Source organism: Manacus vitellinus, unplaced genomic scaffold, assembly GCF_001715985.3.
Source record: "Manacus vitellinus isolate BGI_N305 unplaced genomic scaffold, ASM171598v3 scaffold_6_pilon, whole genome shotgun sequence".
In the NCBI taxonomy this organism is placed as follows: Eukaryota; Metazoa; Chordata; class Aves; order Passeriformes; family Pipridae; genus Manacus; species Manacus vitellinus.
This window is the reverse complement of record NW_021940750.1, coordinates 26,294,353-26,311,528: the sequence shown is the minus strand read 5'-3', so window position 1 is coordinate 26,311,528 and position 17,176 is coordinate 26,294,353. Positions and strand designations below refer to the sequence as shown.

The 17,176-nt window shown below is 41.5% G+C and overlaps 1 protein-coding gene across 1 annotated transcript; it reads right to left on the bottom strand.

Annotated features, from left to right (window-relative positions):
- Positions 1–2,283: 2,283 nt before the first annotated feature.
- On the bottom strand, positions 2,284–10,861 carry PSMC1 (proteasome 26S subunit, ATPase 1). The gene is made up of 10 exons (XM_018082756.2): positions 10,741–10,861; positions 9,821–9,917; positions 9,261–9,385; positions 8,602–8,787; positions 8,252–8,380; positions 7,274–7,370; positions 6,877–7,066; positions 5,717–5,868; positions 3,370–3,524; positions 2,284–2,585 (listed from the first exon to the last, which is right to left on the bottom strand). Exons 3-10 carry the CDS (start codon positions 9,318–9,320, stop codon positions 2,451–2,453), a joined length of 1,104 nt encoding a protein of 367 aa, XP_017938245.1. The 5' UTR covers positions 9,321–9,385; positions 9,821–9,917; positions 10,741–10,861; the 3' UTR covers positions 2,284–2,450.
- Positions 10,862–17,176: the final 6,315 nt, after the last annotated feature.

Sequence of the window (17,176 nt, the reverse complement as noted above, 5' to 3'; positions counted from 1 at the left end):
CAAGATAGAATACATTTTAGTTCAGGCTGCACTTCATTTATTCCTTTATAAAATTATTTTAAATGCTACAGGGAATATGTATAATTCTAAATGGCCTTACAGCACTTCTGAAGAGCCTTATTATATTGCTGCAGTTCCAAGTGATGCTGGTTTTGCTGTGGAAGTAATTGATTAGGCTTCGTGAGAAATAAGTATTTTATATTTTAAATCTGTGCTTCTTACAAAAATTACAGCTCCTGAAATGGAGGTAGAAGTTACTCTGTGTCTGAACAGTAACATGACAAATTATGCTCGTGTTTGTTTATGCTTTCCCATCAACTCAGAACGCCATTTCCTCTGAAGCCCTAAAAGGGCTGTGGAGTGGGGATCAGCTTGATTGTGCTCCTGCTTAACAGTCACAGAGCAGCCCAGGTTGGGAGGGACCTTGAAAGATCATCTGGTCCAACATTTTGTGAGACAGGGAGCCTAGGTGAGATTACCTAGCACTGTCTCCAATCACAGCTGAAAACTTCCAGTGATGGCAGCAATTAGTTCTGTTTCAATCACTTCCTTGCATCCTGTCCCCTGAGTCCTTTCCTTTGCAGAGCTTTTCCTAATCCAGCGCTTGCACTACTTCCTTCACTTGGGTGGTCAGAGGCTGCTCACTTCCTGGAGCTCATGGAGTCTTGCCCAAAAAGCTACTCCAGTAGCTTTTTCTGTTCTGTTCACTTTCTCCCGATCTTTATTACTTTTGTCTTGATCTTGAGACTCTATTTCAGAAATGCTGGCCAAAGAGGTGTAAGTCAAATTCTGCTGCAAAAGGTAAGAACCAAATTTCCAAATATGTTTGCTTTTCAGTTCCTGTGGTGGCAGACATGGTACCAGAACAGAGTCCTTGGATTTGCTTAATGCAATGCAGCTTTTCTTCAGGGAGCTGAACCAACCTCTTTGTGGCTGTTGCTTCTAGCCAGAATTAACAGCTGTGTCCCAAATAAAAAGTGCCTTGCTCTCCAGACATCGTAAAGCTTTTCAGCCCCTCAAGCAATGATGAGAGCAACTGCCATGATTAGAAGGTGCTAAAAAATCCTTGGCTTTTTGTGACCTTTCCAAGGAGACAGATCTCCTAAGGTTTATAAGAATGGGTAATAAAACTTGTTTTTCTATCTGCAGATGAAAACCAATTCTATTTCAGGGTTTCTGTCATCCAGATTAAATAAAAGACTCCATTCATCTGTAGGGTTTGTTTTTAACAATGAGCCACATAATTTTTACATGGAAAAATGAAAGCTCTTGGCCTTGGTGCTACCATTGTTGTTACAGCACTGGCAGTTATCAAAGGCACTGCTCTGTGTGTAACTCTGCTCTCTTAGTAGCCAGCATTTGCTCCCAGTTTCCAGAACAAAGACTGCACATTTCTTAACTGTGGTCTGTATGTGGAACTTTATATAAACCTTAAACTTCACATGTAAAACATTTGGAAACTTATTCCTTAGAACTTCACAAGTCCTTCACAGAAGTACACTATACAGAATACTTCATAAGTAGTATATGCATGGCTACAACTGAGCCAACAGAAATCTAACCCCTGTGGAGATGAAGCTGCAGGCAACAGATTTGTGTAGATGGGAAGAATTCAAGATTATGCTGCAGAACACCAAGTGTGACTTGTAGTTTGAATTTCTCTGTGCAATCTGCTATGTGACAGACCCAGCACCTCCAGCATCTAGGCTGGCCAATGCCTCTGCCTGACCAGTGTGCATGTGGGCAGCGTGGGGCTCTAGAACCTGTTCCTACTGTGCTTCGTTCCTTTCAGAGACATTATCTAGCTTGGATGTTTATGTAATGAACTGTAACCCTGTTGGGAAAAACAAATTTATAAACTAATCTCACAAGTACCTTATCCAAACATGTTTGGATCTTTAAGATTACTGAGTGTCCATCTTGCTCTCTTATAGGCACAAGTGATAGAGATGGGTACTTTTAAAGTGTGTCTCACTCAGGGTTGCAAATTTGTCATTTATTTTCAGGTATATATGACATTGAGGTTACTCAAAAGTGACTTTTGTCTTAGTTAGCCCCTAAAAACAAGAAGGTAATTAAGAGCAGCAGCAATGCTGCAGTAAATGTAAGAGACTGCCATGCCTAAGGAGGACTGAGAGGTGGGGCTCCTGGACTGCTCCCTGCCTGGCAAGGTGTGGGTCACTCAGACAAGCACTCATGGGTCACCAGCACTTTCTCTTAAAGGTAAGTCTGATAATGCAACAGACAGTTCCATGTAAATAGCAGGGCTTTGCCACCAAAGTGGTTCAATTCAAATAAATGTTTTATTGGGAAATGAAGAGTTACACTGACTGAAAAACCACAACCCACCAGCTTTTAACTTGTTCATGAAGGAAAATTAGCTATGTGGTTTTACACAAGACTCTCATCAACACAGAGAGTTCTAGGTAGTCCCCACAGAGAGAGAGGACTTAAAGATACAGTCCCTCAGGGGTTCCCTCCTGCTTCTTGTAGAGAACGTTCTCTTTAGACTTCTTGAAATCTTCATTTGTTACTTTCATTCGCCGTTCCCTCAAAGCCATCAGTCCGGCTTCTGTACAAATTGCCTGCAACACAGAAAGCAAGAACAGTTACTTTCTGTGTAAGGGTTGCTCTGCAACCCCTTTGAGTCACACCTCTGAAGGCAGCTGCATCTTCATACTGCTCCAAAGACTGTAAAAGTGAGGAGTGTTAACAAAATCTGTTCTGCAGTTTGATGCTGTTCAGTAGCACTGAAGCATGTAAAACAGGCTGGGTAAGGACGGAATAGTCAGAGGAACACTTCACTGACAGAAAGGCAGCTTTGTAACAATGCTATTTCCCTCCTGCGAGGACAGACGGACCCAGCTCTGTCCCCAGTGGACTGTGTGATCCTTCTGCAGGGAGATAAGAGACGTGACGTTGGTTTAAGCTCATGAGTGTGGTAACTCCAGCCAGGGCTTTAGAAAAGCCTGAAATTTCCTAATCTACAGTTAAATTTTTATCTGCTTGCAACATATTCCCTAAAATTGCTTTTTATCCGGCACTATCTTAAGTAATATTTAATATACCTTGCACAAAATTCCACATCCCCCTTTTTTGCACTTTGCTACTTTTAAAATTTCATATTCATATAACTCAGGTATGTACTCTTACCAGCACAAGCTTCCTCATAATTATGTTTTTTTTTAATTTCCCACTTGTACAGCAGAGTACATGTCATGCATAAAAGGTATTTTAAAGCCATCCAACTGTCCCTCAGTAACATAAACACAAGGAACTAGAGAACAGTTCAATAGACAACAGTTTTGGATGCAGTAAAAATGAGATTGAATTTTTGCTTTGAAGTGAAGAATAGTGATGGGCACCAACCTTAATATCTGCACCACTGAGATCATCTTTTGCCATAATCAGCTCATCCAAAGTCACATCATCTGCCAACGTCATTCTGCTTGTGTGAATCTGGAAGATTCGTTTCTTCGTCTTTTCATCAGGTAGAGGGAACTCTATTTTCCTATCAATACGTCCTGTGCAAAAAAAAAAAGGTTCAGTCCTAGGTTTTTTGCATGCAGCTGTTGGAAACGGAGCAGGAAGAACATGTGAAGGTCTGACTGACAGCAACTGTTTCGCTGGGGTGTGTCCAGAGCAAGGCAAAGGAGCTGGTGAATGGCCTGGAGCACAAGTCTTATGAGGAGCAGCTGGGGGAGCTGGGAGTGTTCAGCCTGGAGAAAAGGAGGCTCAGGGGAGACCTTATCACTCTACAGCTACCTGAAAGGAGGCTGTAGGCAGGTGGGAGTTGGTCTCTTCTACCAGGTAACAGGTCAAGAGAAAATGGACTCAAGTTGCACCAGGGGAGGTTTAGACTGAATACTGGGAAAAATTTCTTCACGGAGAGGGTTGTCAAGCATTGGAAGAGGTTCCTCAGGGAAGTGATGGAACCGCCATCCCTGGAAGTGCTCAGAAGAGATGTACATGTGGCACTGGGGGGCATGGCTTAGTGGTGGAGTCGGCCATGTTAGCTTAATGGTTGGACTGAATGATCTTAAAGGTTCTTTCCAACCTAAACAATTCTATGACTCTTCATGCCACAGTGAATCATGTCTTGGAGTAGAAAGTGAGATCAGACTATTTGCAATGAACAGGAAGCTACTGGAGCTGAAAGATACTGTGATGCTGAAACAGTCTGTCAGTGCAGGCAAGAGACCCCCTCACCTTGGAAACATAAGAAACCTTCCTTGAGTCACATATAAATATAAAAAAATCCCATTGTATCATAGCACAGAAAAGAGTTAATGAAATACTTATGTTCTTGTAATATATTTTGTTCTACACTGCAATTACATTTAGTTCTGAAATTTAATTTTCTGCCACACACACACAGGAGATAAATCACTATGCCAACTTGAATAACTCTTCCTCCTTATAAAAAAAACCTAAAAAACAAACCAGAAACAAAACCAAAATCAAACACTCCTAACTGAAGAAGAAAGATTTTACAAAAGTAGTTTTGTTGCAAGTCCCTACCCGCTGTTTCCTTTGTCAGTAGGGACTTTGGATGTTCTGGTACTCATTGTTTCAACTGAGCAATCTTTTGAAAAATATTTTCTGTCTCCAAATCACTCCTTTTTTTTTAAAAACATCTTTTCTAAAAAGGGTGATAGCACCACATCAGACAACTCAGACTATGATAAACAATGGTAAATCAGTCCACTGAGCTGCTAGAAGTGCCCTGGTTGCACAAGCAGTGGTTGTAATTTATTTAAATACTAGATACACAGGTGTAGGAAGTTCCCTTCCAACAACTTCCAGATCATCTTAGCTGTCTTTCAATACTGGCATAGTATTATCTCCTCTGTACTCTAACAGCACTGGGTTTGAGTTGAAGGGTGTAAACCTAAGATGGTGACAAAACCAGACTTTTTTTGAAAAACACAAACATACCTCAGCAACTTTATACTGTGAAGTTTTTTATTCTAACTCCTCAGGTCTAGTCTGGTGACTGTTCAGAGTAGTTCTTTGACAATTTCATCTTAAGTTATCTTTACTCTTAACTCTGTTACTTTAGGAGTATCTTTACAATTTAGGATACTTACAACTTCAGTATTTACTTGAAGGTAAATCCTTTGATCTCTGTGTTGCTCTCTACCTTCTGAATTAACAGACACCACAGACATTATGTCTCAGTACATTTTTAGTGGCCATTTAGAAATACTACCTGTCCCTGTTCAAGCTCAACATGTAACATACACATCTCCCTCCCCCCCCAAACAGCAGTGTACCAGGTCAATAAGAAAGCAGCCTGGTTTCCTTGCACCAGAGTCCAGGCTGTCTCCCTTAAGGCTGAGGCTCTCATCCCTGAAGCACAGGTGGTGCTGCCCTACCTTCCCCAGCTGCTGCAGGTGTTAGTGAAATGCTGCTGCTGCTGCACACGCCTTGTCTTAACAACTAGTTAAAATGGCTGTGCCACCTTCACAGAAAGAAAGAATATTCAAATTGTTATATATATGTCAGAGGGATTAACACATCTCTTCTTAGTTTTTTCTCCTATTTGGAAGCTCATAAATGGGTTCCAATTTTAACAGATGTACCAGCAGAGATGAGATGGTGAATAAGGACAAAGCAGTAACTTGCATTCTTTTTACCTGCCTGAGTTTGTCAAGTTTAGACAAGTCCTTCACAAGAAAAGTGGCTTAAGCATACACAGCAGGATGTCCCTTACCTGGCCTAATTAAAGCTGGGTCCAGTGTTTCTATTCTGTTTGTAGCCATAATAACTTTAACATCTCCCCGAGAGTCAAACCCATCCAGCTGGTTCAGCAGTTCCAACATTGTGCGCTGGATCTCTCTCTCACCACCCGAATTTGAATCATACCTTTAAGAAAAAGAGCACAGTCAGAAAAAGCACCATGTAAACTGCCACAAAGTGGCAAAGTGCAGGGGGAAGGGGTATTTTTTTTAAACATCCACGGGGTATTTTTTTTCACATTTAATGTTTATGCTTGCAAAACAAAACACAGGTTTTCAGAATCATTGTGGCATCTAAGTACGTAAAGAGACTATTTTTGTTGCTGGGGAATTAACAGTCATCATACAAAGGAAATATATTCTTTTTCCACAGTTCGTTACATATTTGGAAATATCTTCTTTCCCCCCAACAAAATTAACATAAAAAGAGGCAAAAACCTAATTCTTAAAAGCATATGCATCCATACATTGGGGAGCAGCTGCCTATACTGGCACTTCGGGCTAGTGGCCGCGTATGTATATGAGCACTTTCTAATTTATTTAGAAAACACCGACTACTTTAAAGACTATTTGTATTGGACAGTTCCAACAAGCCTACAGAATTTTCAAAGTAATACAGCTTGGATATGGGCTCAACAACAGTTTAGTGTGGCATAAGCAATGCTTCTCCAGGGCAGTAACTTACTGTGTAATGTTCTCAGAGCATAAGTTTTTAGCCAGAGAGGCAAATGACAAACGGATATACTGTGTACTAAGTATTCTGCTTTATTGTTGGATTGCTAAAGCCAATTACTGTACACTTGGATTTGCAGTTAGGGGATCCCACATGCACATATACACAGCATGTCTTTCTGGTTTTGACACTCTCTCATAGAGATGCCCTCAGGTAGCAAGAGAACAGAGGTTAAGTCTCCGGTCATGTCTATTTAATATGAAACTATTGCAATATATTTTGGTTCCAAAGAAGTTATTTGAAGTGTTACTTATTAAAAATGCTTACATCAACAATAGTATATGAAAACAGTCGCAGAACTAAGAAACTGAGTCCCAGTATAGTAGCAAAGGAGTGTTTCTAGTAAACCCCTCGTTGTCCCTGGCAATGCCCGTGTGTGAGGAGGGAGCTCAGCCACTGTACCTCTTTGTTCCAATGGCATCGATTTCGTCGATGAAGACGATGGATGGAGCGTGTTCCTCTGCCACGCGGAACAGCTCCCGCACGAGCTTCGGGCCGTCACCCAAGTACTTCTGTATGAGCTCTGAGCCAACCACTCTCAGGAAGGTTGCTGAAGTTTGGTTTGCCACTGCTTTGGCAAGTAAAGTTTTACCTATTTTTAGATGAAAGAAATATTGTTATTAGTTTGCAGAGGGGGGAGAGAAAGGAAAGAAGGGGAAGGGAGGAAGGCAGAGAGGGAGGGGTGCCTTAACAAAACAGTCATGTGACATTTGTGACAGACTTGGCAATGCTTTAAATACTGACCAAGCATAATTTATTTTACTTGTGTTAGCACAGATGTTACTGCACTGTAAAATACCTGTGCCAGGTGGTCCATACAGAATGACTCCTTTGGGTGGCTTTATACCCATCTCTTCATAATATTCAGGGTGGGTAAGAGGAAGCTCCACAGACTCCTGCAGCACAAAAAAAACCAAATGTGTGTTTTTATAAAGATCTGTGGGGATCTCCAGAACAGCATTCCTAAAAGTAATAAAGGCAAAAAGAACTTAACTGATTTCAAGACAGACCTTGAAAAGCATAGCTCTCTGTTGCCTCCAATCCTAAGGCAGGCAACTACTCTATTTGCACAACTTTTCCTATTATTTCTGTTTGACATGTGGAAGAGGAGCAGTTGAGTGTTTCCCCTATTCCAACCTCAATGCATCATGCTGAATTTAGAGCCCCATGAGGGATCCACTCATGGAGGACCTTGGGGCAGGGAGACACTTTATGGAAGGATGCCTTCTATAAAGTCTTACCAGATACTACAGATCAGTATTTTGAGAGCATTTGTGGTTTTGGACACCTACCCAAAGCAAAAGGGTTGAGTTTCACCAGGGTTCAGGCACAGCTCTGCTGGTAGAAAACACCCCCTCACCCCCAACCAAACAACAAATGAATGCAAACACAAAACAAGCCAAGCACTAAATCCTCAGATTGCAGGGCATCAGACACTGAAAACAATGTCTGCACTTTTTACAATTTAACTCTCTAATTGCAACAATCATTAACTTTATATGTTACAAAATAATAAGTTGTTGGAGAGATTTTACAAGCTCTGGGCTCTACAGGTTCCAGAGCAACTGTGAAATGTTCCTGTGCATGCAGTTGCTGAAGATCCACTTAAAAGACTGAGGTCCATGAGCCTGCCCAATGAAATCAAATGAAGAAATGCACTCTAGCAAGGTACAAACCACCTACATGAACAGCAGCTGGTCCCACTGTTTCCCTTTTGAGCTCCTAACACCAGAGCTATGTTGTTGGCTTACTTAACTCTGTGAGTACAACTGAATACCTTGATTTCTTGAATCTGGTTGTCAAGGCCACCAATGTCAGCGTACGTTTCTTGAGGAGCTTTCTCTACTTTCATCACAGTCACTAAAGGGTCTGTGTCATCCATCAGGACTCCTATCACAGCATGAACCTAATTCAAGAATTAAGAGTTGTCAAAGAAGGCAGGCAGCATTATGAATACAAGCTCAAACCTAATCTCAATGCCCCTCTATTTAGGTGTGTGAAATGCACACTCAGCATACATACATACATACAATACAGCATTCTCTCTCCTGTGGTTCTCAGAAAAAAAGGCAAGTTAAAAACAGCACAAGAACTTGTAAGAAACTTAATTTTATAAAAACAACTCACCTTGTGATTTAATAAAACAGAACAGCCTGGCTCCAGCAGATCCTTGTCCACAAAGGACAGAATACTGACATAGTGTTCTGATCCTACCGACGTGGACACGATGGCGTGGTTGTCATCAATGATCTCCTCCAAGGTACCCACGGACATCGGTGTTCCCCTCAGATCATCCACCTTGGATCTTTCTTCCTGTTGTTAAGGGAATCCAAGAAAAGACAACACAGGCAAAAAACCTTCTTGTACAACACTGGCTCAACAATTCAGACAAAACATAACAAAACCAGTCTTTCTATTGTTGTTTTGCTGCCACAAAAGGCATAAAAGCAGAAGCCAGTAACAAAACCCACTATTATTTTAGTCCTATCCTACGGACTCTACTATATGGATGTGAATAAGTAGAATATTCTTTCTCTGTTGATGGATATCTGGGGGCTACACTTTGGCAGAGCACTAAGAAACAAAAAATCACTGTGGCCTCATCTGTAGTAATCCATGCTTGGTTTAAAACCATTTAGCCAGTTAATGAAGAATTGTGATAAACCTAATATGTTTGTATCAACTTGCACATTCGTGGCACTTTATTTCCATTGCTTTGGTATGAAGTTCACATTAATGAGAGCACTTACTGTAACATTAGAAGCAACAGTTCACTCAAACCTCACCTCTTGTTTTTCTTCCAAAGGTTTCATCTGTTCTTGATTTCTGATAAATTCTTCCTCCATTAACAGATAATCTTTAATTCTCTCCAATTTCAACAATTTGAGTCTGCACTGTGTGTGAGGAGTCACTGTAACCAAAACAGAATCCCAGTATTTTAGACCAAGTTTGACATGGTACCAATTATTCACTAATTCATTTCACTAATTATTCACTAATTCATTCACTAATTCATTTTCAGAAATCCTGGGGGATTTTTTCTGGTAGTAACTCCTACATAAGCAGCAGTCACTATTTTACTTGTCCCACTGCAATTCCAGACAAAAAACATATTTAAAGATAATGTTTTCTCTGAATTTCTTCTCACTTCAATTCCTTTCTCTCTTACTGGGAAATTCACAGGCTGCATCTTGCATTTTGTGGGTTTTTTCCATGTTAATTAGAAACAAAATTCCATTTGGCTTTGTGTTTATGACCTGCCCAGAGCCAGATCTAAAGGAGAGGACAGCTCCACACTTCCTGAAGAGCAAACAGCCCAGCACTGCTAGACAGGCAGAATGCTCACCCAGGGGCAGTTTGCTGGCAGCATCTGGTCCCTTTGTTTTCTTCTTCTTTTTCCCCACTCTGGTTGGAACCGGAGGTTCATATTTCTTCTTCTTATCCTTGTTCATAAAAAGAATTCCATGAAAAGAAAAAAGAAATCAGGACAATAACAATGAGAAAATACACACAGATGTTAAGTGCACAAACCAAGAAAGAGCGCAAGGTGAAGGGCTTCATAACAAAACTGTCTCCTCAGGATCTACAGTGAGAAGCCCAAAAGAAATATGACTTTTATTTTTTATGAAAAAATTTCTTCTCCTGCTTATTTTACACCCCCCTTTCTAATTTAGACTTCTGCCAGTTTTCAGTGAATACAGAACATGGAAGCCTCAAGCGTGATGTAAATCACAAACAAAACTAATACATGAGGGGTTGAGGAAAATATTGAATCTGAACCCTTCTGCTGCACTTCAATCAAAGGATAACACACTTTCAGTGTCCCAGCTTGGACACTGCCTGCCATGTACACTGTACTTCCACTCCCAAATGAGACCAGCAAGGCCTCTAAAGGCCCAAAATGTGAAGGATACACCTCATGCAGGTGACTGTATGATGTCACTTTCAAGCCAAAATCAGTTCCTTAAGTGATAGCTTGAAGGCAATTAGTTTTTCTGAACCCTGACACATTTATAGCTTTATTCTTTTCAAAGATAAATTACTGTCAATTAGCTTCAGTTTCCCTTAAGTGCCCTTTCCTCTTTTTGAACAGCACTTGTTTTCTCCAATGCACACTCAGAAGAGATAGACATTCATCAGAGCCAGCAAGAGCATAGTTTTATGCAGTTCCAAATACAAGAATAAAAGAAAAAAATCGTATAAAAAAGGCTACTGCAGTCAAGCTCTGTAGCAGAGCTTGTACTTCATCCTGCAAGTATTTGTTACCTTGTCATCCTTCTTGCTACCACCAGGACCGTGTCCACCGCTCTGACTTTGCCCCTAGATAAAAGGGAAAAAAAAACCAAAATAAAAAACCCCAAATGCGTGTACAGTTCTATGAATCGTGAGCCCAGGGGCAGTTCCATGTACAGAAACGCCGTAACTGCATTTCTCCCGTCTAAACGAAGCGCTAATATACTCCAACCGGCTGCCCAAAGCCAGTAAACAAAGAATCGCCCTGCCCGGCCCGGTCCCTCCGCCCGCGCTCCCCCCTGCCCGGCCTGCAGGCGCCGGCGGTGACTCCGCAAAACGCGGGGCGTGGCGGGCTGGATGCCCGAGGGGGCGGGCCGGCACAGCCCGCCGTGCCACAGCCCCGCCGTTGGCCACGGCCCACTGTGCCCCGCGGGCCGCGCTCCCGCACGGGCCGGGCCGGGCGAGCCCCGCTCACCAATCGCCCGCGCCGACAAGCCGGAAACACCGGGCGGCACCGGACGGACCGGCGGCGTTCCACTACGGGCCGCGTGCGAGGGGACAAGCGGGGCGGATGGGCCGAGCGGTGTCAATCCGGCCGCGGCCGGGCTGCTCGGAGAGGGCGCGTGTCCCGCGGGTCGGCGGGCCTTCGATGTGGGCCGTGGAACGTCGTGATCCACCCGAGCCCCCGGCTGTGGATGGTGTGTCCCGGGTGTCCTTACCGGGGACAGCACCGGTACTCAACTGATCACTGCCTCACGAGGGGAAGCGGAGGGGCAGGCACTGATCTCTTCTCTGTGGTGACGAGTGACGGGACCCGAGGGAATGGCCTGAATTTTTATCAGGGGAGGTTTAGGCTGGATATGAAGAAAAGGTTCTTCACCGAGAGGGTGTTTGGGTGCTGGAACAGGCTCCCCAGGGAAGTGGTCTCAGCACCAAGGCTGACAGAGTTCAAGAAGCGTTTGGACAATGCTCTGGGGCACATGGTGTGACTCTTGGGGCTGTCCTGTGCAGGGCCAGGAGTTGGACTCGATATTGACGGGTCCCTTCCAACTCAGGACTGTGGGTTACTCCTGCCCACAGGCAAACCGCATCTGAATGACTCCCCCTGGAATCATTCACTGGAGAGCACAGGGGTTTCTATCCTTTGGACAGACACTCTGCGGTCACATTTCAGCTACTGCTCTCCTTGCAGCCGGTTTTGAATACAATTTCAGATTAATAACACTTTTCACATTTCTTAACAGAGGAAACACATTGTGATGGCTGAGCTGAGAAGACATTTTAAACAGTCCGCTAAGGCAGATTTTGCTTCAAAAGTGTGAAACTGCCTTCTCCAGCCTTGAAACTTGCAAGAAAACGGAGTTCTTTCCCCATGAGATATTTCTTATAAATCTTACAGTTTAGTTCACAACGAAACGGGAAGCACATGGTAGCAGCTGCCACAATGTTAATATCCACAAAAAAAGATACTAAAACCTCTGAATATCCTGGGAAAATATGCCTATTTAATCCTGGTAGTTCAAGTCACCTCCCTTCAGCACTTCTACTTAACCACTGAGAGGGGTCTTCCTGGAAAGCCCAAAACACTCAGGATGCATTGTGCCACAAGTAGAAGTGTTAAAGAGTGCAGCTCTGGCCTGCTTTGTGTGCCTGCCTGGGAAGAAGTCCTGCTCCTGTCAGGTGTCTTGGGAGGTTTTTTTAAAATATGCTGTCATGAAGAATTAGTCACAATTTCGCCTTGCACATATTGCAAACTCTCAGTGTGTGGCTTGGTGCCATGGAGGAAGGTTTGTGGACACTGTAGAGGACAGCAGTGTAGCCTAGAGTATGTAAAGGAGCCAAACTAGAGCTAATGTTTTGCAACATGCATGGAAGGATCTCTGCTGAGACCATGATATACTGGATATTGCTGACAGCAAATGATTTCGAAGTGCTGCTGGTGCTGGTGGTTCTCCACCTGTAGCTGAACTGCCTTGTGTTTTGACTGTTCCAACAATATAAACAGGCATTCATTCTGTGTATAAAATGCCAGTAGCTCTTCTTCCAAAAGTTTGTTTTTCCATAGCATTTTTCCATCTGTGTTTTCAAAATAAATGAAGGCATCCAACCTTGTTTTAAAATTACTTGCAGAGAGACTAACCAGAAAAGCTTCTCTGCAATGAAAGAATGGAAATACAAATCAAAGAAAGAGTGTGGTGGGGTGGTGGTTTGTATGTCTAGGAAAGAAATCTAAGCTTCTTGAGTTTTAACTGCCAAGAAAGAAGAGACACTGTGACCTTTCTGTTAGGACTTCTTGCTCTCAACTGATCTCTGTTCATAGAGTTCACAGAGCTGAAGCAGAGGAAGAAGAGTGGCAAATGTTCTTCATGCCTTATATTTAAAGTAACGGGTTTTTTTTCCCTAGACCTGATGCTTCCTTCCATCTCTTGCATCAGCTAGTCAATATAAAAACATATTATTTTTGTGTGTGTTGTAAGAATTGTTTTTCTTATGGGGTAGCACTGTAAGAACACTCAAAAAGTTTCCAGGAAATCCCTCCCTCCAGAAAAACATAACTTATGCATACAGTGAGTTCTACCGGTCTGTGATATTCCTGGGGAAATGCAGTAGAAACTTCCAGTGTCTGGTTTTGACATTCCCATCTGAGTAGGGAACTTTATTGGTTATTAATGTAACTGACAGGGTTGTGTAGAAAGGTATGAGGTTTTGATCATTTACTTTGGTTTGGTTCCATTTGTTCACAAGGGTTACTGTTGTGCACTGTGGATTTAATCTGACTTTTCTACTGGTTTTATTCTTTTATGAATTAGCTGGGTTTTTTTGCAGTATCAGCTGTTCTGTAACTTCTAAGAACATTGGAATGAAATTAAATAAAAATATGTGTTTTCTTCTTTAATAACGTTCACTTTTTGGAATTTACTGTCTTATAGAATTGCATCTGTATTTCTTACAGGGTACAGGTCCTAGAACATCCTTTCTCTCAAATATATACAATTTTTCCTCCCTTCAACCTCCCTTTAGATTCAGACATACCCATATTTATTTTCAATTATACCTGTAATTGATAGTTCTCTTCATGATTGAGATTTCTTGTAACTTTTTTCTTATGAAAGCCTGATTTTAGAGGCTTTTGTTTAAGTGGGATGATTATGGCCCAAGCTGACCTCAATGGTGTAAGGTGAATGTAAAAGCTGAACTTTGCACTTATGAGCTCACAAGACAAATCTGTGACAGCATGTCTGGTTTTGTAGCCTTTATAAATATTAGGAAATTATATGTGGCAGCAATAGTAAAAGGGTGTTGTCAAGATTGTCCCCCAGCTCATTTGCTTAAATGCATGCTATGAAACAGCTGTGGCAGAACTACAGGAGGCAAATGCTGTGGGTTTTGAACCAATTTCTGATTTGAGGTGATCTGGTAAATGGCTTTCAGTTCTTGGGGTTAGTAGTGCTGGTGAGCTGCAAGAGCCATAGAAATGCAGTTCTGTAACCTGGCTTGCCTTCACTTTGCACATCCACATTTTTGGCTTGGTCGCAGAGTACAGATAATGTCAAATTAGGAACTTTAAACAATAAATATGTTTAATGATCCAAGTGCCTCTGATTTCTTGTGTTACGCTTACTAGAAAAAAAAAAAAAACAAAAGAGCGAGCAGGGGTAACAGGAAGGAACACACAGTCCTTGTTTGTTAAGGATGAACATAGCCTTGGGGGCATCAAAAAGCTTTTCTTTAGAGAGTTGTTCAGGGAGGGTGGGGTTTTTTTGCTTTGTTTTTTCTTAGTGCTTTCTACTCCCTCTTCTTCATTCTGCAGTAAGATTACTGCTGATCTTTTTGGCATATTGTAAAACCCCCAGCTCTGTTCCCAGGCCTTTGAGGAGGAGGAGGGCAGCTGAGGGCTGGGGGAATATTGGGCTTGGGATTAGTACATAGCAAAGAGGTTTATTTTCCCTTTGCACATACAGGAAATTACTAGGATTGCTTGTGTTTTTGATGTTAATTTGTCTTTCTTAATATATGTCTAGCTGCCTAGAGCTTAATATGTTTGCATAAAATTAAATAAACCTACAGATTGGAAAAAGATTAATCTTGCTCTTGCTGCTGCATATAGTGGGTCACATTTTCAAAAGTTGCAATTTGGACTCTCTCTTCTCATAAATGAGCTAAGAACTTACATCCCCTTCAATAAACAAATAAAAATTCAGGTTATTAAGGACCATTTGGATTTTTTTTTAAGTGTGCATATGTCAAGGTACACAATTAACCATTAAGCTTCTCTTCTGCTTACAAGTTGTTCAAACATTTTAACAATGGAAGGTATTCCTACCACCTACTAACTGGCATGTAACTATGTGAAGGGTAGTTATTAGCAGGATACTTTACCCTTGTAGGATCCTCAAAGAATCAGCCAATTGAAGTTTCTCTGCCACTCAGAACAAGGCTCACCATCTTCTGGAAGAGTCTTTTACTTTACATTGCCCATCCATGGAACTAGGGACATGACTTTTTTAAACTAAGTTTCTCTAATAAGTGCCTGCTGTCAGGCAACATGATTGCTTCCTCCTTCTCCCATCACCAAGACTCAAATATGATGATTTTAAAAATAGGAATGTCACCTGCACCTCCATTGTTTTTCCTGAAGTCCGTATTGTATGTTTGAATCAGTTCATTTTCCAGCTCCCACTGATATGTGCTGGTGTTGTGGTCTGAATACCACTGAAAAGCAGAATTCTTGGAGCAGGAATTATTTGGAACTGGACAAACAGAATTCAAAACATCTGAAGTGCATGGATGCTTTCAAAAATTTTGGTAGTAAAATTCTTGGGAATCTCTGAGTGCTGTGGCACCTTGAAGACTGTTTCATACACGTTTTCAAAATACTACAGGACAAGTAATTTTATTAAAAGTTATGTTTTATGATATACTATGTCTTTATATGATGTCATTTGGAAATCTCAAAGCAACATACAACTCCCCTAAGTTAAACCTCATAGTCTTGTAGGCAGGCAGTTCTTCATCTGGCTGATTAATGGTTGCTGATGCTGAAAAGATGCCATCACCCAGTCTTCTTAGAGTCAACTCATTGACATACTAGTAGTCTAGAATGTTTTTAACAAGCTGAATACATAATCATTAATTACATCAACATTCACGCAAATTAGTTTGTTCCAGAGCCACTTGGCAGGACTCAGTCAAATGATGAAGAGATATCAAAATAATTTTTATGGAAAGAGAAAAGCATGAAATAGGCTTTTTGTTTCATTTTACAGAAAGTAGTATTTCTAAAGACACATAAAAATGCTTTCTAAATATCATACTGACTACTACTTAGGCTGTTAGTCTGAAATTCTTAGACAGTAATAAATGTTTGCCAAATCTATGTGTTCCATTGTTTTTTAATAACTACTAATGATTTGTATGTTTTCTGTCATGAAAGGGCAGAGTTGTTCTAATTACTCATCTAATGCTGCAAGGGCTTATGCTTTGCAAAGCCCAAGAAAGGCATTATGCCTGCTCCACGGGGCTTCTCCTCACAGTGTGGTGCAAAGGGAGGCCAGAGGGCAAAGCACATCAGCACAAATACACCAGCAAAGCATTCATTAAAGACAGTAGTTTGGAAGACAGTCTTAAAGTCAGAAAGCATTTAGAGACAGTCCTAAAGCCCACTGAAGCAGATGGAAAGAAAGGCTGAACCTAACAATGAAAAGCATAAGTGGCCTGAATACACCCGAGTATTAAAGGGAGTAGAAAGTGGAAAGAGGGGAGAGAGCTATCATCAGTGTAGGAGAATGGGAAATAATTGTCTGAGACATCAGAAAAACAAATGGAAATATCTTAATGTCCCTGGTAACCTAGGAGTCACTAGCTTCACCACCTGGAATTGAGATGAAGATAGATTGGGTTTAATTGCTCCTCCCTGAAGTACTGGTTCTGCATTAATCTGTTGGCTATAATGTAATGGCTCCTCTCTGTCATTTCCTACAGCATTGTAATCTAATACTGCACAAGCATCTCACCATGTTCACATCCTCTGTTGAGTAATTGTGCCTTTGGTTTCATGATGCATAGTCTGTTCAATCAGCCTGTAATTGCAGCGCTATCTGGAGGTATGGTTGATATATTTATGTAATTATGTTTATTGTTAATAATGCAAATTGAATTTGATGAGTTAGTCAAATCGGTCATCCTCACTTGCAAGCAGCAGTTTCTACAGACGATTTCTTTGGCTGCTGAGCACTGGTTTTTTTAGTTCTCCTTTGCTCATTTGTAGAAAATATACTCTAATTGAAAGATAACTGTGAAAATAAGAACTAAAGTCCAATCGTGGAAGTGTCAGTACTTATTGTAAAGGCTGTGCAGAAATCTTGTCTACGCAAAACAGCTGAAAAAGGTCCTGAATTCAGTGCGATGAATGTGGCACTGGCGTGAAGAGTGAGAAATGAGAAATGCATGAATTCCTGTTTGCTTTGGG